A 21765-nucleotide genomic window follows, 5' to 3' on the forward strand; every position below is an offset into this window, starting at 1 on the left:
AGAGAGAGAGAGAGAGAGAGAGAGAGAGAGAGAGAGAAAAGGAGCAAATGCCCAAGACAGTAGGAGCCGCTGTCTTTTTATAACCTAATCTCTGCAGTGACATTCCATCCCTCTGTTGCATCCCATTTGTTGGGACAGCTGCATGACTCTGGGTGAGGGCATGGATACTGGGACATGAGGGTCAACTTCCAGGCCGCTAATCCGGGTGTGAAGGTTCAGGCACTCTCACTCTTTCAGAAGACAAAATCATTTTCTAATCCCAGCGGAGAAATCAACAAGAAGCAAAAATGACTCAGGAGAAGGTCTGACCTCACTGTAAACAAGAACCCGAGTGTGCTCCCATTGGTGACCAGGCAGCTACAAGAAGCAGAGGGCAGGCGTGGCCCCGGCTGCCCCTCGGCTGGGGGCTGATCACCAGCTTCACTGGGCTTCAGCTCTGGTGCCCCACGCCAGTTATCTGCACCTACCTTGCTGAGTATGATGGGAGCTCTCAAATCCAACAAGAGGTTTCTAATCCAGAATGAACAGCCTGTGCAAAAAACCCAAAGAGGCAGTCAAGAAAAACAAGGAGCTGCCGTGGCAGGTGGGGCTCCTGCTTCCCGTGGGGGCAGAGCCTGCTGTGCAGAGGTGAGGAGGTGAGAAGCTCTCTCCAGCAGCCAGTAACAGGCAGAACCTGTTTCCAGCACTTCCCAGTGGAGGGTTGTGCGGGCCAGGAACGAGGGGCTCGGCCGAGCCTGCCAGCCTTCCCTGGGTGTGCAAGCCCAGTGTGGAGAGCTGCCTCCATTCCCACACCGACTCACCCACCAAGACATCTACCACTGTTTTCTAAATTTCTAAACCACAAGCATGAACGAAAGGTGTTTTCAACTTGGAACATTCCATTAGACGGCAGCCAACTCCTCTGGATTCTTCTAGAGGCTCCTGGAATTTCTGAACCACTGCTGAGTTGACTCAGCTTCGTAAATATTTACAGGAGGCCTGTTAGGATGATGGGTCAGCCCCTAGGCCTCAGATGCAGTGGGCCAAGAAAAGATAGACCTGGAAGGTCGACCAAGCTGGTGGGCATAGCAGCAGGAAGTGGCGTGCCTGCGATTGCAATTAGGGGCCTGTCCAACCTGGAAGGAGATGTGCCGTGACCAATGAACCCAAATGTCAAAGTCAAGGGCACAGCTGGGCATGGTGGCGCACACTTGTAATCCCAGCTTTGGGAGACTGAGACAGGAGGATCGACGTTCAGGGTCAGCCTCAGCTACTTAGTGAGGCCCTCTGCAAATCAGTGAGACTCTGTTTCAAAATAAAGAATAAAATGATGGGCTGGAGGTATAGCTCGGAGGTAGAATGCTGCTAGGTTTCATCCCCTGTACCGCAAAATAAATAAATAAATAATAAGTCAAGGGCAGAGACTAAGAGATCAAAGCAGAGATGCCCTGAAGACTTAGCATCTGAGTAAGAGAGCCAAGTAATGCTCCCCAGCTCCAGTGAGCAGGGATAACAGTGCCTAGTCCAGGTTAGAAAGCGGAGACCAGGGGGCCAGCATGCTTCTCTGAATGCAGAGGTGATGTCCGGCTAGTTCATCCTATTATCCACAGTATCTGGCACAGTGCTAAATTCAGGTGCTTGGGCCAGGCAGGAGAACACAAGGTATGGTCACCCATCTGGTCACCCTTAATCAAGATTTGGAATCCAGGGTAGACATCAGAAAACCAGCAGGGAATTGCTTCCAAACATAGAGGCTGGGAAAGGCAGCTCAGGATCCAGAACAGGTGAAAGGGGACACTTAGACCACGTTATAAAAAATGATTGGAGGGCATCCTCAGGGTTCGTCACAGAATTAATTCTTTCTAGGATTAATCATTTTAGGCAAACTTTCTGCTTCTGCTGAGATCTAGAACTATGTCTGTTTTGCTTATTGTGTGTGCCCTGTCCTAGCACAGGGCCTGGTAAGAAATAAGCACTCAGAGCTAGGCACAGGGGCATGTGCCTGTAATCCCAGCACTGGAGGGGCTGTGATAAGAAGATCGCATGTTTGAGGCCAACATCAGCAACTTAATGAGGCCCTGTTTCACACTTGTAATCCCAGCATGCGGGAGGCTGAGACCAGAACATCACAGTTCCCAGATAGCCTCAGCTACTTAGCAAGGCACTTCACAACTCAGTGAGTTGCAACCCTGTTTTGAAACTGTTTTGAAACAGTGAGCCTGTTTCAAAAATAAAAAGACTAAAAAACAAATAGGGCTGGGGGTGTAGCTTGGAGGTACAATGCCCTTGGGTTCCATCCCCAGTACCACACAAACAAAAAAAATTAATAAAAAAAGGCTGGGGGTATTACTCAGAGGTTGAATGCTCCCTGGGTTCTATCTCCAGTATAAAAAAAAGAGAGAGAGAGAGAGAGAAAAGAGGAGAGGAGAAGAGAGGAGAGGAGCTCAGTAGATGTGTTGAGGAAGCAACTGCTCCCAGAGAAAACTGGGAATCTGCAGCAGATAGAGGTCAAGTCAAGGTCAATGTAGAAACAGAGATTTTTTTCTGCCAGTTTGTAGAGAATCAGGGGAGCCAATGGAGCCCAGACTTCAAGCTACAGCGACCCACATGATGCCAACCTTGTATTCCAAGTAACTTCCTGGATCTCCTTGGGAGTAGAAGAGGACTGACATCAGCACAGCCGCTCACCTTGCTGGGGCCTAATTTCCAGATTGTGGGTATGCGTAGGTAGGAAACAAGTCAGCAGCCTCCACATGAGATGGTAGAGGATCCCTCCACCCAGGACTAGGGCTGAGCAGATCATTTAACCTGTCCCCATTATGACTTCAAACTACGTCCTCGTCGGTCAACTGAAGGCATTCTATTGGAGCAGGATGCATATCCTTCCAGCATTCTGTAATCCAATTATTCTGGTGGGTTCTGAAGACCCCACGGTGAGAACAGGCAGCGGCTCGCAGCTTCTAAAGAGAAGCGGAGGGGTCCGAGGAGTCGGCGCCGCCCTCCGCGTCTGTTTCCATGGAGCCTGGCTCTCCTAGAACTCTGTGTCTGCGGAGGAAGCAGGAGCATATTTCCTGTAGGCAGTTGCTTCTGCTTCCTCAGCTCTCTGGGGAAGAGGCAGCTAACAAAGCTGAACGGTCTCTGGACAGGAAGATGAGACCCGGATGCGGGCTCCGGACCAGGCACGCGAGCTGTTTGCTCCTCTTAATGGGCAGAATCCCTGCCCCGACATCCTCTAAGGCTGCTGGCAAAACGAAGAGCCACCTTAACACCTGAGGAGCAGCTGGATACGGTGCGCATGCCTGTAATCCCTATACTTGGGGAGTCTGAGACTGGAGGATCACAGGTTTAAGTCAAGCCTCAGCATCAGCGAGGCTATCAACAACCTAGTGAGATCCTGTTTCAAAATAAAATATAAAGCTGGGCATGGTGGTGCGTACCTGAAATCCCAGGCCCTGGGAGGCTGAGACAGAAGGATTGCATATCCAAGGACAGCCTCAGCAAGTAGTAAGACTGTGCCAAACTTGAGAGAATTAAAAAATTAAAGAATTAGAATTAAAGAATTAATTATTTTAATTAGTATTAGAATTGAACATTTTAAAATAGGGTTGGGGTGTAGCTTGGAGATAGAATGCCCCTGAGTTCAATCCCCAGTGCCACAAATATATAAATAAATGAGCCTGGTGTGGTGGTGTATGCTTATAATCCTGTACTTGGGAGGCAGAGACAGAAGGATTGTAGGTTTGCATCCAGACTCAGCTACTTAGTACGATCCTTTTTCAAAATAAATAATAAAATAGGGCTGGGGGTGTAGCTCAAAGGTAGAATGCCCCTGAGTTCAATCCTCGGTACCACAAAAAATAAAATAAAGGGATAAATGAGCTCAGTCTCCATCCTCACCCCTAAAAATAATAAAACACGAAGTGCTAAACAGCTGCATAATACTGCCAGGAGAGTGCAGTCAAAGTGGAGGGACACGAGAGGATGTGTGGGGCAAACAGTCTATACTTCAGAAGTATAAAGGACTCTTTGAAAATTTTAAATTTGCATGTTCCTTAAAATTAAGTTTAAAGCTGAACTTTTTTTTTTTTTTTTTTTGAAACAGGGTCTCTTAAGCCAGCGCAGCAGCTGGCTTTGAACCTACGCGATCCTCCTGTCTCCGCCTCCCAAGCGCGGGGATTACAAGCGTGTGCCACCACGCCCGGCTAAAGCTGAACTTTGTAAGTCTGTCTGGAAGAGGTGGTGTGGCACCATCATCAAAACCATAAATCCAGAGGGTGACAGTTCCAACAGGGTGTGAGCATGTCACTTCATCTCTCTGAATCTGTGTATGTGTGTGTGTGTGTGTGTGTGTGTGTGTATTTTAATATATAAAATGGGTATAATCAAGAAATGGTATAATCAAGCCAGGCATGGTAGAGCTTGTCTGAAATCCATGTACTTGGGAGGCTGAGAAAGGAGGATCGCAGGTTTGAGGAGAGGCTCAGCAAGCTCAAGACGCTCAGCAGCATAGCGAGACCGTTTCCAAACAAAAAATAAAAAGAGTGGGGGGATAGCTCTGATGTAGAATGCTCCTGAGTTCAGTGGTTGATTCCCCAGTAAAACACACATATGTGTATGCACGTGCACATGTGTGAACGCATGTACACGTGCGCGCACACACGCACACACACATGCACGCGCGCGCGCGCACACACACACTCACACACACACACACACACACACACACACACACACACACACACGGGTATGATCATCTTGCCTTGCCTACTTCCCAAAGTTGTCGCAGGTCAACCTTGATCAGCTGAACATGATGGAATGACTCCCAAAAAGTCATGTTTCTAAAACTATGGCGCGCTGTAAAGGCCCACACAGACTGGGTGTCAATCTGTCTCCCAGTGCTATAACAGAATATCTGAACCTGAGTCATTTATAAGGAAAAGGAGTTAAATTTTGTCACTGTCCTAAAAAAAACAGGCAATCAAGAGCACGGCACTGGCAACTGCACGATGTCTAGGGAAGACCCCGTGGTGAAAGAGGGAAGGGAAATGACCGCGCAGAAGGGGCAGGACGGGAAGATCAGCCTGCTTTAGAATGACCCCCTAAAGACCTGGTCAGCTCCTGGAGGCCTCACCTCAGCCCCGCCACGTCATCATCCAGCAGAGGGATTCATAGGGAACCGATCACATTCGGACCTTAGCGCGGGCATCAGGGTGGCTCTTTGTAGGAGCTCACAGCGAATAATCCTGCTAAGCCAGTGAAGAGCATCTGGCCTGTAGACCCAGCTTTCAGATACAAACAATAGGCTGACACAGGCAAGAGCTGACTCATGGGCAACTTCAAGGCCTCATTCAGCCCCGAGCGTGCCCTCTCCCCAGTCCGGATCTGTACTACAGTCCCTCCTGTGGAGTACATTTGGTGCCTGGACAGCTCAGAGCAAAGAAGTATCCAGGCAAGGGGCACGCAGGGGCCGCCATTCAACCCCAGACCCACCACCAAAACCTATGTCAGCCCAGAGGGCTTTCTCTCATTCTTATGGGTGACCTGCACCATGCGCCAGCGCATCCCTGATGGAGCTCAGATAACAAGTTATCAGGAATGAAGTGAACAAATGCCACCTGGAACAAGACAGAGTGTGTGTGTGTGTGTGTGTGTGTGTGTGTGTGTGTGCGCGCGCGCACGCGTGTGTGTACATGTACTCATTCGTGTGTGTGTGAACCAGTCCTCAAGGGCACAGGAAGGGAGGGCAGGGGGGTAAGAACCACCCAGTGTCAGCCCAGGGATGCTAGATAAGAGGTCAGGGCAGAGATGACCATCTGGGATCAGGAAAATGGCACGGACAGTAGTTTTTTGGGTTTGTTTTTGTTTTTTTAGTACTTAAAATTGAACCCAGGGATTGAACCTGACCTACACTCCCAGCCATATGTTTTTTTTTTCTTTTTTGTTTTGTTTTGTTTTGTTTTGCGGTACTGAGGATGGAACCCAGGGGCATTGTACCTACAAGCTACACTCCCAGCCCTTATTCTTTATTTGAAAACAGAGTCTCACTGAGTTGCAAAGGGCCTCACTAGGTAATAGCTGAGGCTGTCTCTGAACTGCCCTAACCCTAACCCTAACCCTGTCTCAGCCTCCCAAATGCTGAAATTACAAGCGTGCACCACCATGCCCAGCTATTATTTTTTATTCTTTATTTTGAAATAGAGTCTCACTAAGTTTCAGAGAGCCTCACTAAGTAGCTGAGGCTGGCCGTGAACTTGTGATCTTCCTGTCTCAGCCTCCCAAGTACTGGGATTACAGGCGTGTGCCACCACGCCCAGCTGGTAGATTGACAAATACAAACTTGCCTGACCTCATACTCTTGGTATGGGGTGGGTCAACCTTCCAGCTTGGGCTGTAGGGGAGTCAGACAGTGTGGAAGGCTACGTGCCGAGTCACAGGACTGTCCCTGGCCTCTAAGCCGGGCCCTCAGCCTCAGCCCCACGCACCTGCAAGAACATTCCCACCCCTTCTCTTTTTGGCAACATGATCAGAACCCTGAGTGCTATGGGGTGGCTTCAATCAAACATGAACAGGCAGTCACGGCCATTTCAAGGTCACTGGCAGAGTCGTGTCCACATGGACCTGGGTGGCGCCCACACTCCTCCTTTCGCTCCGTATGAGATGGCTTATTGTTTGAGGCTTGAGAAGCCTCCAGGGAGTTCTGGGAACTGGACTCTGGGCCAGACAATAAATAGAGATGGTGGAACTGCCCCACTGTGGGAAGGGGAGGAGGTTTGCCTCCAAGGAGGGCTGCACAATAGCCCACGGGTGTAGCTTCCTATTAAAACCTTGGCAGTGCAGGCTCAGCCGCAAGGGCAGGGTCACCTTACAGCAAGAGGGTGGGGCCTGTGGCCCAGCAGCTCCCCCAGCTTCCAGACAGGCTCCAGGGCTCAGAGAGGGCTCTCCTGGAGGCAAGGAGGCGCTGACTTAACCCTTCCGCACGACCTCCATCCCTTCACCCCAACACTGCCTGTGAAGTACACACCCTTCCTGGAATAAAATGCTGCAGACTCTAGGCCTCAGAGGCTCTGGACAGGAGCCCAGCAGTGAACCCCTTCAAAGCATTTTAAGTGGATCCTTCAATTCACATGTAAAACTGATTTGAAGGCCACAGAGTGGCCTTATTCCAAGAATGGATGGATGTTCTAACAGCAGAGCAGCTGGTCCTCGCAGCCCTCATACATACACCGCCCGTGCGCGTTTCTCATACTATGGCCTGTGCTTTTTTATGTGTTTGTGGGGAAAACAAATAGAGAAACATTCGGCCATGTTTTTGAAATCATCTCAAAGGGCGATTCTCTTTGGCTTTGTTTTTTTTTTGGTTTTTTTTTTTTTTTTTTTTTTTTTTTGTGTGTGTGTGTGTGTGTATGGTATTAGGGATTGAACCCAGTGGCGTTCTACCTCTCAGACCTATTTTGTTTGATTTCAAAACGAGGTCTCATTAAATTGCGTGCTCTGGCCTCTAATCTATGATTTTCCTACCTCAGCCACCCAAGTACTGGAATTGCAGGTGTGCACCACTGCGCCCTTTGGGATTCTCTGTCTTATTAATCAGGGCTCCTCTTGGGCCTGTCAGGTCACCACGACATAGATCCCCCTAACATCTGTGGGGCCCAGAGTACAAATGGAAGCCTATCTACAAAGGTTTAATGTTTTTAAGTTATAGATCAAACTAACCAACTTAAATATGTACTGCCATCTTGTCTTGATAAATATGCATTCACAATATCCTAGAGCCAGGTTGTAACTTAGAGTTCTCACCCTCCTAGGTATTCTGCCCACAAATGCTCAGTCCTGGGCTCATAGACTTCTCTTCCCAGAGGCCTTATAGTTGAAGGAAGGATGAATGTCATCCCTAGCTTCTTGAGTGCTAAGCCCGAGGCAGGCTGGCAGGCATTTGGGAACAGAGTTTCTCTATTTTCCCTTTCTCTGTTCCCCTACGATTCTCCAGAGCTGCTCAGCCCCAGGTGCTGAAAGCGCTGCTTCCCAAGACCCTGTTTCTTCTGTCTGCTTGACTCACATGCCACTTCTCGGGGAACGAGCTCTCTTGAGACGCTGACTTATTCTCTGACCTTGAGCAAGTCTCTGGATTCTCCAGGCCTCAGCTTGTTCAACAGTTGCTTTCACTGAGCCTTCTGAGGACTGAAGGAGATGACGCTGGCACTGAAGAGGCAAAGAAGTCTCTTCCTCCTCTCAAATAGGAAAGCAGGAAGAAAGAGATGGGCCACTTTGGAGCCAGATCCTCCCCTGCATCTGCGCTGCAGGACAACACCCTGCTCCTTCCCTGAGGACATGGGACCATGCCACACCAGGCCCAGGACAGCATGTGGTCATCCAGAAGTCCGCCAGCCAAGCAGCCTGCACCCCTGGGGGTTCATCCAATATTGATGCAGTAGATAGTATCTTCCGAACACAATACGTTGCTTCTCAAAACAAGATCCTGCTTTTCTGTGACCCAGGGAAAGGGGAGGGCTCGGCACATCCCTGAAGTGGCTGCACCTGGTAAACTTTGCCACTAGCTGGGGACAGATGTCATGTGTGCCATCTCTTTTGAGATGGGTTGAGAGATTCTGCTGATTGGGGAGTTTTCCTAACCACCTCTGCCAAGAAGGGAAGAAAAGGATATACAGGGCATTAGAAGCACCTGCTCTGTGCCAGGCGCTGGACAGAGGGCCGTGTGCACCTGACCCGGCAGGGTCCAGAGCAGTCCCACCGAGCGGGGGGCTGACTGCTGATCCTAGACGAGGGGGCTGAGGTGGAGGGGTTCAACAGGCAACTCAAGAGAATGAAGTTGAACTCTAGGTTCTGCATCTAAAGCCAGCGTATGGCACGTCTGTTGACCCCACTCAGGAAATGAAGGGCAGATGCGGGAAGTCCTCACGCCCCCAGGGCGTCTGTGCCCAGGACTCTGCCTGGGGTGAGACTCGCCTAACTGTGTCACTTATCTCAAAGGTTTGTCATGTAGACTAAGGAATCACTCCTTAGATTCGTCACAGAGGTGAGCGGAGCTAAAAGTGGGAGCTCTCTTGGCCCCTGCGGAGCAACCCCTGACCACCCCTCTTCTCTGCCCCCTGGTGTCTTAGTTTTTTGTCTTTGCCCATTTCCTCAGAGCAGCATATCCAAGAAGGCTTGGCTGCCTGGTGAGATAGGCACAAAGAAATAAAATACTTGAAAAGAAAAAAACCCTTGAATCACAAAAAAGAGAAAGAAACCTTTGAATCACCATTTGAATCACCACACAAATATATGGTGCATTTTGTTTTTGTTTTTGTTTTTGTCTTTGTTTTTGTTTTGCGGGACTGGGGTTGGAACCCAGGGGCATTTTACCTCCAAGCTACACCTCCTGCCCTATTTTTTATTTTGAAATGGTCTCACTGAGTTGCAAAGGGCATCACTAAGTACCTAAGGCTGTCCTTGAACCGCGATCCTCCGGTCTCAGCCTCCCAAATGCTGGGATTGCTAGCATGCTCCACCACACCCAGATGGTGTGTATTTTTCAGTCACTTACACTATATAATTATCTGCACACACACACACACACACACACACACACACACACACACACACACATACACACGGAGAGCCAAGAGAGGGAATTTAGTAAGGCTCACAGAGTAAATGAGTGATGTCTTGCAGCAACAGAGAAGGGAGAAAAAGATGAATTTCAGCCAGGCATGGTGGGGTATGTTTTGTACTTGGGAGGCTGAGACAGAAAGATTAAAGGTTTGAAGCCTGCCTCAACAACGTAGTGAGGCCCCCAGCAACATAGTGAGATCTTGTTCTGAATGAAATAATAAAACAGGGCTAGGAGTGTAACTCAGAGATGGAATGCTCCTGGGTTCAATCCCTAGTAACACACACACACACACACACACACACACACACACACACACACACACACATTGAATTTTCTATCAAGTAAGCCATACCCCTCACAGGGCCAGAGAAAGAAATTGAGAGGAGGTAGTGAGTTGTTGCCTTCACCCTCAAATGAAAGTTGGTACCATTAAATTTATTCATTCTTGGTACCTACTATGTGCCCAGAACAACAGACATTAAAGGTACACACAGGTCTAGGCGCACAAAGGCTGTAGGATGTGGCCCTGGGGCTGTTTTCCCGGGTCCATGCCTGCAGGATCAGCTTGAGTCACTCAGGGACTGGAGAACTCTCCCACCCCACCATGCCTGAAGTCCTGAAGCCCGAGCTTGGTGAAACCACCAGCAGCCTCCCCACTGCACCTCAGGCTTGGCTCAGAGGGTCAGGAGAAGCAAGCTGGCCAGAGATTGCTTGCCAAGGCCAAGAGAACTTACAGTTTTGACTTTGCTCTATTCTGTAATTAAAACTTCACAGAAATAGGTGGAGCTAAGCGGCCTGACCACAGGAGGGGCTGGGGACACAGACCCACCATGGGGACTTCCAACTCTTTAGCCCAAGGAGTGCACGCTACCCAGCTCGGGACCAGGGAGTCGCCGGTGGGGTTTGCCAGGTGCCTCAGGGAAAGAGAGCCTTTCTCTCCTGGAAGCATTCTGCAAAACCCCATCTCTCTTTCCTGTGCAGGACCAGGTAAGTATATAAAATAAAATTTTTAAAAAAGCTCAGGCTGTTTTTCCCCCAAAGGGAAATAAGATGACAAAGTCGGTCCTACAGAAGGCAGAGCAGAAGAAGAGGGAGATGTCTTCTTGTCAGAACTTCCTGGGAACGTGACTAGGCCGAGGGCACAAACAGGGTCCCTGCCGCAGGCATCAGTGGTGGAGGATGGTCACAACCCAGGGCCCTCAAAAGACATTGATCCCCTGGTAGGAGACCCCAAAGGAAGCAAACAGTGCTCCTTGCAGATGGAGACTGAGTACCTGGGCAGCCTTGGGCAGGAAAGCCACATACGCAAACAGCTCAGAGCTGTAGCATCCACGGCCTGGGTTCAAATCTGACTCTGCTACTAACTCATAATCATAGCAAGTTACTTTAAGCTCTGAGAGCCTCTGTTTTCTAAACTAAAATTGGAGACAAACACATCTACCCCAAAAAGCAGTTGTGAGGATTCGGCACAGTGAAGCGCTTGCCGGAGCCTGGCACATAGCCAGCCCTCCATGAGCAGCAGCCTTGGTGGTGGATGACAGGGCCTCGTGTCCTCAAGAGCCCGTGGCTCCTGGGAGAAGGGGGGATGCCAGGGACCATGTGGCGAGCTCTCTGCAGACCGCCCATTTGTAGTCAGTGTTCTGCACACAGTGGCTGCAGTAAGGACCATCACCATTCAAGTCTCCTCCACTAGGGAGCCAGGTCACTGCCGGCACTCACATAGGCTCCTCCACTACAGGCACAGGCCAGGCTGCTGGGCACTGAACATGGCACTCAGGGGCCCCAGAGTCTTGTGACTCCCAGTGTCTGCACAGTCCAGACCTTAGTCCTGACCCTGGAGCTCAGCGTGACTCCCACATTCCTTCTGGGTAGAATGCCTTTATATAAGGGAGGGGGATGACTGGACTACATTAACTCTTTACAAACCCTTGCAAAACATCACAGGGAAGAACAATTTCTCCCCTATCCTTGGAAAGCATGGCTGCCAAAGGAGTGTGTGTGTGTGTGTGTGTGTGTGTGTGTGTGTTTTTGCATGTGTGGATTGAACACAGAGGCATTCTACCTCTGAACTACAGCCCCAGTCCTTTTATGTTTTTGTTTTGAGCACATCAAAAACCTCTCACTAGGTTACTACGAGCCTGCAATCCTCCTGTCTCAGCCTCCCAAGTACTGGAATTATAAGTGTGTGCCACGATGCTCAGCTAAGGAAATTCTCCTATTTGGTTATTGTCTCTTCTCTTCCCTGAGTGGGACCCTGGAGCTCTGGCTAACCAAGGCTGAGGATCTGCCTGACACCTGTGGACAGAACTAGAGAACTGTGGGTGGCAAGAGAGAGTTTGCTTTGCTGGATTTGCACGTAGACAGAGTGTCATATACCCACCAAGTGCTCTGTGTGTGTATCTTCCATCACTCCAAACCACTAATAAAACCATATATTTTTTAAAAAGTGTCACCTGCCTATGTGCAAAACATGGCTCAAGTTGGAGCAGAGGTCCTTCTTACCTTCAAGGAGGCCCTTAAAAAAGAAAGGAAACAAATAGTACCAAGAAGCAATTAATCTGAAAGGAGGGAAGGCCCCCAGACTGCTAGCACCAAAAACTGTCCTTGTCTCAGAGAAGAGCCCCAGCCAGGAATAAAAGAGCAGATGGAGCTACATGATCCTCTCGCCCTCCCCAAGCAGCGAGGCCCTGGAGGAGGTCACACAGAGAGAGGATCCTGCTTATCTGCAGTGCACGGCTGGCCTGTGTAACCCTGCCCACCTTATCAGGAGTCCTGGCTGGCACAGGACGTGAGGGTCAGCCCAGCAAGGAGGCTGGGAAGGAGGTTCAGAGGCCCCATCAGGAAAATAAGTTGCTTGGGCCATTACTAGACTATAACAACAGCCTTCCAGGTCTTCCCAGGGCCTGGGACTCTCTACTTCTGTCACGCCAGGCAGGACATCTTCTCAGGATTATGAAAGCCATTTTGAATCATGTCATGGCCCTTGCCCTAACTTTCAGTGTCTGCTTCCCACTACCAGACTCTTACTTAAACTCCTCAGCCCAGTACCCAGTGCCCTTCACCATCTGACTCCAGTTGATCCCTCTAGCCTCACCCCCAGACCCATGCTGCTTCCATCACCTGGAACACCTTGCCCTGGTTCCTCTGTTGAAATCCTGCCCACTCTTCCAGGTCAACCTCAAACGCTCTTTCTCTCATAGAGGCCTCCCTGACCTGCCCACAACCACCCCCTCCTGTCTGCCCCACCTATCTCCTGGAATGACCTCTCCTTCCTCTGCCTCCACTGCATTTTATACCTACCTGGTATCACTTGCCACACTCCACCCAGGCTGGGCCTCTCCCATCCTGTTAACTTGGTCACTGCCTGAGGTTGGAGTCTCTCTCTCTCTCTCTGAAATCCCACACATGAAAGTGTCTCTCCTGCAGAGGATAAACTTGCTGCTACCATCTCTTCCAACACTCTATAGGTGAAGGGTGAGCTGGAAAGAGAAAACTGAATCCTAGGCGGCTAATTCAAAGGGAAGGGACAAAAAGTGCTATCAAAAGAGCCCTGGATTCCAAGGGAAAGCCAGGTTTGAGCTCAATGGTATCAGCAGTAGTAAGTTACTAAGCAACTCAGTCCTTTCCTGAGAACTCAGTTTTCCCATCTGTACATCAGTCGGAAGGACTTGGACCCCTTCCAGCTCTTCGGTTCTGTGGCTTTATGAGGCTTTTGTAACATGAGGAGATGATCCCTCCAATCCATCACAGCATAGGATCAGCTGAACCAGGCCCCAGCCCATTCCCCTTCCAGGACCTTCCTGTTTCATCCTCCAACTCCTGTGGCGTGTGTGCGTGCGTGCATGTGTGCGTGTGTGTGTGTGTGTGTGTGGTACTGGGGGTGGAACCCAGGGTCTTTTTCTACCTCTGGTATACGCTCTACGTCACACATGAGTGACTTGGCGTACAGCATCTCATGCCGTGGTGGGGCTTGGAGGATTCTGTCCCCAACTAAACTCACAGCCCCAGGAGGCCCAGGGTGGTCTTATCCTCTTTCTCTGGGTTTTTCCCATAGCATCCGGTTCTGTGGACAAACACAACAGACCTTCGCTATAGATACACTGGATTTTTTTTTAAAAACCCTCCGAGTATGGAGGTCTGAGGTTCCCTGACTCTGTAGGCTTGTCACTGATGTCACACACCAGGTCACCAGGACATATTCCCCTGACAGAGGTCAGAACTACATGGGCTCTGTACCTCTGCCACAGTCACAGGGCCCTTCTCTGGATCCTAAGATCCCCAAGATGCCCTCCTTGCCCGAGTGACATTTGATCTCATCCGTGAAATGAGTCTGCCAGTACCTATTTCTCGGCATGGATGTGAGGAAGTACATCATGTGTTTTGTATCGTATGAAATGATGTGTCAAAATGAAGCCATAAAGCCCGCACGGCACCGAGTGAGGCTCAAGTTCTGACTGCAAAGTTGCAGACTGTAGTTTAGCCACTGAACCTCTAGTATCTTCCATCTTCATATGCATTACATCTTTTTAAAAATCCCATCGTCCAGTCCAAGGTGGTAGCTCACACCTGTAATCCCAGTACTTGGGAGGCTGAGACAGGAGGATCACAGGCTTGAGGTCAGCCTCAGCAACTTAGTGAGACCCTGTTTCAAAATAAACTAGGGCTGGGTTTGTAGCTCAGAGGAACAATAACCCTGGGTTCAATCCCCAGTATCAAAAAACAAAAATCCCATTGTCAACTGGACATGTCCATTTCTCTCTCCACTACTCCTAAGCTCTGGGGGCAATTTTCTTCTGAGCCTTCTCACCTGGCTGAAAATTCCTGATGCTCATTCAGATCAGGATTACTTCTCTCCCCTTCTGGACCACCATTTGAGATGATCTCCATCTCTCCTACAAATGGCTCCATTCCAATGACACAGCTAGCTTTCCTTCTAGAGCAGAGGCCAAACAACTTTCTATATAAAAGTTGAAATAATAAGTATCTTAGGCTTAATGGGTCCTATGACCTCTGTGGGCACTACTTAATCTCATGATTATAACAGAAAAGCAGCCATAGACAATATGTAAATGAATGGGGAAGGCTGTGTTCCAATAAAACTTTATTTACAAAACAAGCACTGGGCAGAATTGACCTTCAGGCAGTAGTTTCCCCATCCCTGCTCAAAACTGTCAGCTCCCTACCACTGACAAGATCTTACTTGTATCTTCATATTCTTAGCCTTGAGGCCAAGCACAGAGATTAATCCCAAGAGTCTAAAATAATAAATAAATAGTAATAACAATAATGCCCTTTAAGTTGGGCATGATGGCACACACCTGTAATTCCAGTACCTGGGAGGCTGAAACAGGACGATCAGAGGTTCGAGGCCAGTGTCTGGTAACTTAGTGAGACCCTGTTTCAAAATAAAAAATAAAAAGGGCTAGAAGTGTAATTTAGAGATAAAGTACTCCCTACTGTCAGTCAAGTCAATAATAGCACCCTTTCGTGAAACCTTTATATAAGGAGCAAAAACACTTGGATCCAAGGCAAATATTTATCATTTCATTTTGCAGATGAGGAAATGAGCGACTGAGTGATTTGCCCACGTCCGCATAGGTGTCAAGTCAAGAGCAGGGGCTCACACCCTCTCTGTACAAAGTACAACTGCTGAGCCCCACCGCCTGTACTTGCAAATGTTCACTGGATTGGGTACGAGCAATGAGGTTGAGATAGGTGTCCTCCAGCTCTCCCAGCAAAGTCAGCAGAGGATCCCCCAGTCCTGGCCAGGCTCCCAGTGCAGTCGGGACTGCCTGGCTAGGGCTGGGGAAAGCACAGTTTAACCTGCACAGTCTCCCCACCTGCACACTTGCACACTTGCACGCAGCCAGGCCCTGCACATGCAGCTCCACAGCTGTCTGAGCGTGAACAAAGCACCCGGGGGCTGGCCACTTGGTGTGCTGCGAGTCCATTCTTTCCCTCCGGAGCCCAGAATGGCAACAGCTGTGAGTGACCTGCAAGCTGCTGGAGTGGCTGCCACTGTCCGGACCCCAGCAAGAGCCCGAAGGAATTTATGGGAGAAGAGGGTGGGTGGAGTCAAGGGTTGGTCTGCATGTATTGACCCAACTTCCCATTCCCCAACCCCATCTCAAATCAGGGAAGGATTCCAAGCCTTAAGGGGAGAAAGATCGAAGGGTTGAGGGAGAGGGCTGAGGGTGAGGTCTGTGCCCCTTAGGGGAACTATCCCTCCCTACCACACACGTTCCAGGCCGGGGGACTGAGGGGAGGAGTCCAGATCTGAAAGTGTATAGTAGAAAATGAAACAGAGAATTTAAGTCAAGACATTTGGCTCAAGCAGCTGAGATGGCAATTTTAGTTAAGTCCCCTGCAGCTGTGGGCAAAAGGCCAGGAGGTCAGGAAGGAGTCATAAGGCTGTGCTTCGCAAGGTGACAGTTGTGGGAGTGGAGACAAAATTCCCTCAATGGTTGCCAGTGCTATCCACACACTCCCCTGTCCCTCCTAATGCCTTTATTCTTTCATTCACTCAACTGATATTGATTGAGCCTTCTACCTACAAACAGTGCTTAACACCTGTCCCATTCTCTCGCCTCCTCAATTTTCTCCTTTCCCCTCCTTTCTTCTTTGTGCCTTTTAAATGTTCTTTTCCCAGCTCCTTGCTTCCATGAACTTTTTCTTCTTTTATAAAATTTATGTTTATTATTTTTATGCCTTTATTGGAACATTATAGTCTCACATAATAATTTTGTGTGTGTGTGGTACTGGGGTTCCTGGAAACCTTTCTACCTCCGAGCTACACTCCCAGATCTACTTTATATTTTTACTTGGAAACAGGGTCTCTTAAGCCAGCGAGGCTGGCTTTGAACCAGCGCGATCCTCCTGTCTCCGCCTCCCAAGTGCGGGGATTATAAGCGTGCGCCACCACCCCCAGCTTCACATCATAATTTAAATCATGTGGGCAATAACATGCACACAATACTTGGTGCTCCCCTGGGCTCCCCATTTCCAGCCTCCCAATACCAAGTCCCCAGGATAACACTGGTATATTCACATGTGTACACATAGTCGATGGTAGTATTTCCATTAATGAACCTCAGTTTTCCGCCTCCCTTACCCTTCTGCCCTGGCTCCACCGAGGCTTCTCCTTCATTACCTGGAGTCCCTCTGGTATCCCAGTTACTCCCTAGCTTGCACATATTCGAGAACACATAAGACCCTTCATTTTCTGTGATCGGCTCATCTCACAACATGTTTCCCAGGTCCTTCCATCGTCTTGAAAATGATGTAATTTTTTTTTTTTTTGCTTTTTTTTTTTTGTTGCTACTTCTCAACAAGTAGCCAGGGACTAAGGCTCGAAGCCCCACCTTCTTAGGGTGGGGGTGGGGGCTAAAGGGAGGGGAGTCCCTAGAGTCACTGAAGCCCTAAGGGCACTTCCCTTATTCAAAACTTGCACAGTGGGCCCTCAGGGCCCAAACCTCAAACCAACAACCATGTGGCCTGGCACACCAAACAAATGTCCCCAGCAGTCCCCATGTGGTTTAAGACATATACCTCACACAACCTCACCACATAATGAACTAGAAAAAGACAAAAAGAAACATACCATCTCTCCCAAAGTAAATATCAGCAACTTCAGCCCTAAGGAGGTCTCGAAATTAAACTGGTATATTAGTCAGGGTCCAACCAGGAAAACAGAAACCTCTCTAAATCTTTACAGTGGGGGGATCTGAAGCAGGGAGTTGGTAACACAGGTCACAGAGGAGTTGGGAAATGGACCAGGGGGTGAGGTGGCAACCCAGAGAAGCCGGAAGCAACCTCCATCCCCGAGAGCTGAGGGGCCACAAGCGAAAGGTCACATAACCTAAGCCCAAAGCTCTGGATCCTTTCAGAGACACAGAAGGAGATGGCCATCACCAGGAATGCCACCACAGCAAGAGACAGAGGGAAACGCCCCAGCCTCACCCTCCATCCACCCTCCGGCATCACCCCAGCCCCTCCTGTTGGCCAAACCCAGCCAGCACATCTCCATGGAGCCTAAGGGGTCAGGCCCCTGTGGTTCAGAGCAAAAGAGGCCCAGTGGAGGGGTCCAGTGCAACTGGGCCCAGACGGCTGGCTTTGCGTTCTTTTCTACCCAGACATCTGTGTCAAGCCCCCAGAAGCCAGCTTGCTGCACCTTGGATGGGCAAGGTCGGAGCCTGGAGTAGACGAAAAGGCACTGCAGCTTGGTGGCAGACGTTATGCGGGCCTCATCCTCCTGGCCCTCTAGGACATTGAGACTCACACTTGCTTATTTTCAACATACAGCCCTTCCTCCCTCCCTCCCTTCCTTCTTTCCTTCCTCCCTCTCTTCTCTCCTTCATTGGCTCACTTGCTCACCTACAGATCGCTCTTGGTGTCAGCACTGTGCTGGCCATCAGGGATGTGTTGGAGAGACGGGCTGCCCTCACGGAGACCTCCCCCAGTGGCAGTCTCCCATAAACAGCCTGTGCAGCGTGGCCCACCGGTGCACCCGCAGAAGTAGGGACTGGGTGGGGGGGTGGAGCACAGAGGGGGTCACGGGCTGTGTGCCAGGCAAGAAAGGCCCCAGAGAGTGGCCTGTGTTGAACCTGAATCTTGAGAACATCTCATAGCTGAGTGAATCCAGCCCCAGCCAAAGAGAACTATAACATGGGTGTGAGGCAGGGGAAGGACCTGCGGCCTGGAACAGAGGCTGGCCTAGTTGAGGACGTTGGAGGGCCGGTTGAGGACAGTGTTCTTGGGAACCAATCAAAGTGTTTGAAGCAGCCAGGCGTGGTGGCACATGCTGGTATCCCAGCGTTCAGAAGGCTGAGACTGAAGGATCGCGGTTCACATACAGCCTCAGCTACTTAGTGAAGCCCTCTACAACTCAGTGAGATACGGTTTCAAAATAAAAAATTAAAAATAGGGCAGGGGGTGTAGCTTGGAGGTTGAATGCCCCTGGGTTCCATCCCCAGACCCGCAAAAAAAAAAAAAAAAAAAAAAGTGTTTGAAGCAAGAGAGGAAGTGGCTTAGACTGCTTGGGCTGCTACAGCAAATGTCATAAATTGGGTGGCTTATGAAATGTATTCCTCCCAGCTCCGGAGGCTGGGAACCCCAAGATGGCGGCACTGGCAAATTTGGTATCTGGTGAGAGCCCGCTTCCTCACAAACTACATGTACTTGGTGAGTCCTCCCTTAAGGAAGGGTGATCCTAGCCCCTTCCTAAGGGCGCTAACACCCACTCACAAGGTTTCACCTTTCTTACCTGATCCCGCCCGAACCCTCGCCTCCTAAGACAAGACAAGACGTCTTCTGGAGTGGGGAGCAGGACTTCTACCTACAATCCGGGGGGGGGGGGTGCCCTACAATCTCGGGGAGGCTGAGACCAGATGATCACAGATACAAGCAACTTAGCAAGACCCTCAACAATTTAACAAGACCCTGTTTCAAAATAAAATAGGGCTAGGGGTGAAGCTCAGAGGCAGACTGTCTCTGGGTTTAATATCCAGTACCAAAAAGAAAAAAAATGACTCTTCCATATGAATTTGGGAAGGACATAAAGACTCAGGCCATAGCGGGAAGCTCATCAGAACTGAGCTTTGGCAAGATCAATGTGCTGTAGGGCACAGAGGAGAAAAGGGAGGTGAGACTGGAGGGTGGGACACAGAGGGAAAGCTGGGGTCCCCACAAGAGAAGGTGAAATCAGTGTCCCCAGGACCTCAGGACGATCCAAGTTTAAATATTTGCAAAAGAAGAAAAGGAGGCAGGGGAGAGGGAAGAAAAGAAGGGAGAGAGAGAGAGTGAAAAGAGGAAGAGAGGAAACAGAGCTGCTTGGAGAAAGTTAAGCTTTTTTCCAATAAGTCAGTTGTCAGGGGCTAAGGTTGCTAAGCTACAGGAAATGTGGAACAGTCTGAGCTCGCTAAAAGGAGCTTTGGGGGAGGTGAGTGTAATCAGTAAAGCCACTCCCACTCCCTCCTCCAGGCCCAGAGCCCCAGCCTCGCCCCGATGTGGTGTGGGGAGAAAGTTGTTCCACCTCCAGGAAGGGCCCACAGGTGCAAACCTCCCAGAGCCTGCAACAGGGAGAGGCTGGGCCTTGGCTGTGGCAGCTGGGATGGAGTGTTCAGGTTCCAGGCAGCCTGTGTTGGGGGTGTGACTTGTCTGTTACACGCCGAGGCAGTGTGTGGGGCTGCTGTGCACCCTGCACCGGGCCAGCTAGCGCAGCACCCTTCTGCTCTTCAGAGAAGCAAATTCTCATCATTCTTTTAATGTGTGTTTAAGCCACAGATTTTTCTGGATCTGTACTATTCTAGATTTGCCCTATGTAGCCAACATGTTTTGTTTTATTTTTCCTTTCATCACAAAAATTTGACCACTATCACCTGTGAGTTCTTAAATTAGGTTCAGGTAATGGGAGTGAAGAGATTCATTACAAGAATCCCAGGAGTGGGGGCTTTATTTAATTTCCAAGGTCCTAAATGAACGGCTTTGCCCCCAGAAATTTGAGTGTAAAGCCGCATGGCCTTATGGTCTTGGCACATGCCAGGAACACACTATGTGGGGCCAGGAGCCTCCAGGTGTGCATGCCTTCAACTGTTTCTCTATATGAGGCCCAGCATTATAACAGTTGCTTAGAGACAGAATAATTTTTTTTTTTTTTGGTGGTACTGGAGTTCCTGGAAGCCCTTCTACCACCAGCCTACACTCCCACGGGCTACACTCCCAGACCTATTTTATACTTTATGTGGAAACAGGGTCTCTTAAGCCAGCGCGGCTGGCTTCGAACCTGCGCGATCCTCCTGTCTCCACCTCCCAAGCACGGGGATTAGAAACTTGCGACACCACGCCCGGCGAGACATTATAATCTTAAAGGTTAACCACATCCAACCTCCCACCTTCTCCTCTGACATACAAACACCCCGGCAGTCTCTGCCGGGTCCCACGGAGCCCAGGGCTCCTGGAGGCAAATGTGTGGGGAGCTGAAGGCAGTGCACGTCACCTCCAAGGGCCAGACTCAAAGAAGGACGGGAAGGAGACGGGGAGCCCAGAGGTAGAGAAACCAGAGCCGGGTATAAGACAGGAAACTGGGATCCCACCATCCGCACGTGGGGCGGGGAGTGGTGAGGGATGATGACGTCACGACCAGATTGAGATGATGTAGCTACTGTGGACCACAGTATGGCAATCTTCAAACAATTAAAAACAGAACTACCACATGACCAGCAATTCTACTTCAGGGTCTATACCCAAAAGAGAGGGTCTTGAAAAGTTAATTGTATGTCCATGTTCATAGCAACTTATACACACAACAGTTAAGACATGGAAGCAACCCAATGTCCAGTGATGGTTGAATGCATAAGCCAAATGTGATAATATGCATACAGTAGAATATTCGCCTTCAAAATAAACAAAATTCTGACACCCTATGGAAGATTGAGAAGATTATAGTAAGTAGAATACTGTAAGGAAAAGGTTACGGGGTGGTGGCCTCTTCCTCAAATCTTGCTTCTTCCAAAAGAAACAATTCAAATGGAAAATATAAATAGGGGAATATAAAGAGTTTATTTAGGGAAGTGGGGGTGCAGTGTGAAAGAAGGCTGTGATAAAGGGATTATATTCCAGAGAAAGGTCTGGAAGTGGCCATGAGTCTTGCTCTCTCCCCTGTGGTGAGCGTTCTTCTGTCTGGAAACCGTCCCCCTAATGCATATGCATTTGGGGCGGTCACTCCCTCTGTGCACCTGGGCTGCTTTCCTCACATCGGAAACTTTCCTCTGGGCTCTGAAGTGACACCCTGCAGGGTGTTATGTGTGCAGTAGGATTGGCCTCCTGGCATCCCTCTGGATACGCTAGGCAGGCCGCTAAGTCCATTCATGAAGGCCTGCTTAGCTTTCTCTCAGGTCCCCCCAATCGTGCCCTGGCCTGCTCATTTCTCTCTAGCTACCTAACAATTCCACTTGCATGAATTATGCTAAGTAATCATAGGACAGAAAGTGGCATGGTGGCTGCCCAGGACTAGGGCAAAGGGGAGATGGAGCCTGTTGCTTGATGGGAAGGAGTTTCAGTTTTACAATATGAGAAGAATTCTAGAGCCGAGTGGTGACGGTCAGGCAGCATGATGACTGTATGTAATGTCACTGAGTTGTACACTTAAAAATGATTATGGCCGGGCGTGGTGGCGC

General features: G+C 49.6%; 1 protein-coding gene across 1 annotated transcript in view; it reads left to right on the forward strand.

Moving 5' to 3' along the window:
• The window catches only part of LOC308273938 (phospholipase B1, membrane-associated-like), a gene marked incomplete at both ends in the record, with an annotated part of 181166 nt that extends 163099 nt beyond the window's left edge, over window positions 1–18067 (forward strand). Inside the window, 4 exons of the mRNA XM_080711345.1 lie at window positions 3192–3268; window positions 15191–15283; window positions 15463–15657; window positions 17972–18067. Of these exons, the coding sequence (XP_080567471.1) occupies window positions 3192–3268; window positions 15191–15283; window positions 15463–15657; window positions 17972–18067 (461 nt within the window). The remainder of the gene's footprint in view (window positions 1–3191; window positions 3269–15190; window positions 15284–15462; window positions 15658–17971) is intronic.
• Between the last annotated feature and the right edge of the window lie 3698 nt (window positions 18068–21765).

The sequence above is a fragment of the Muscardinus avellanarius genome, assembly GCF_963383645.1.
Source record: "Muscardinus avellanarius genome assembly, chromosome: 15".
NCBI lineage: Eukaryota > Metazoa > Chordata > Mammalia > Rodentia > Gliridae > Muscardinus > Muscardinus avellanarius.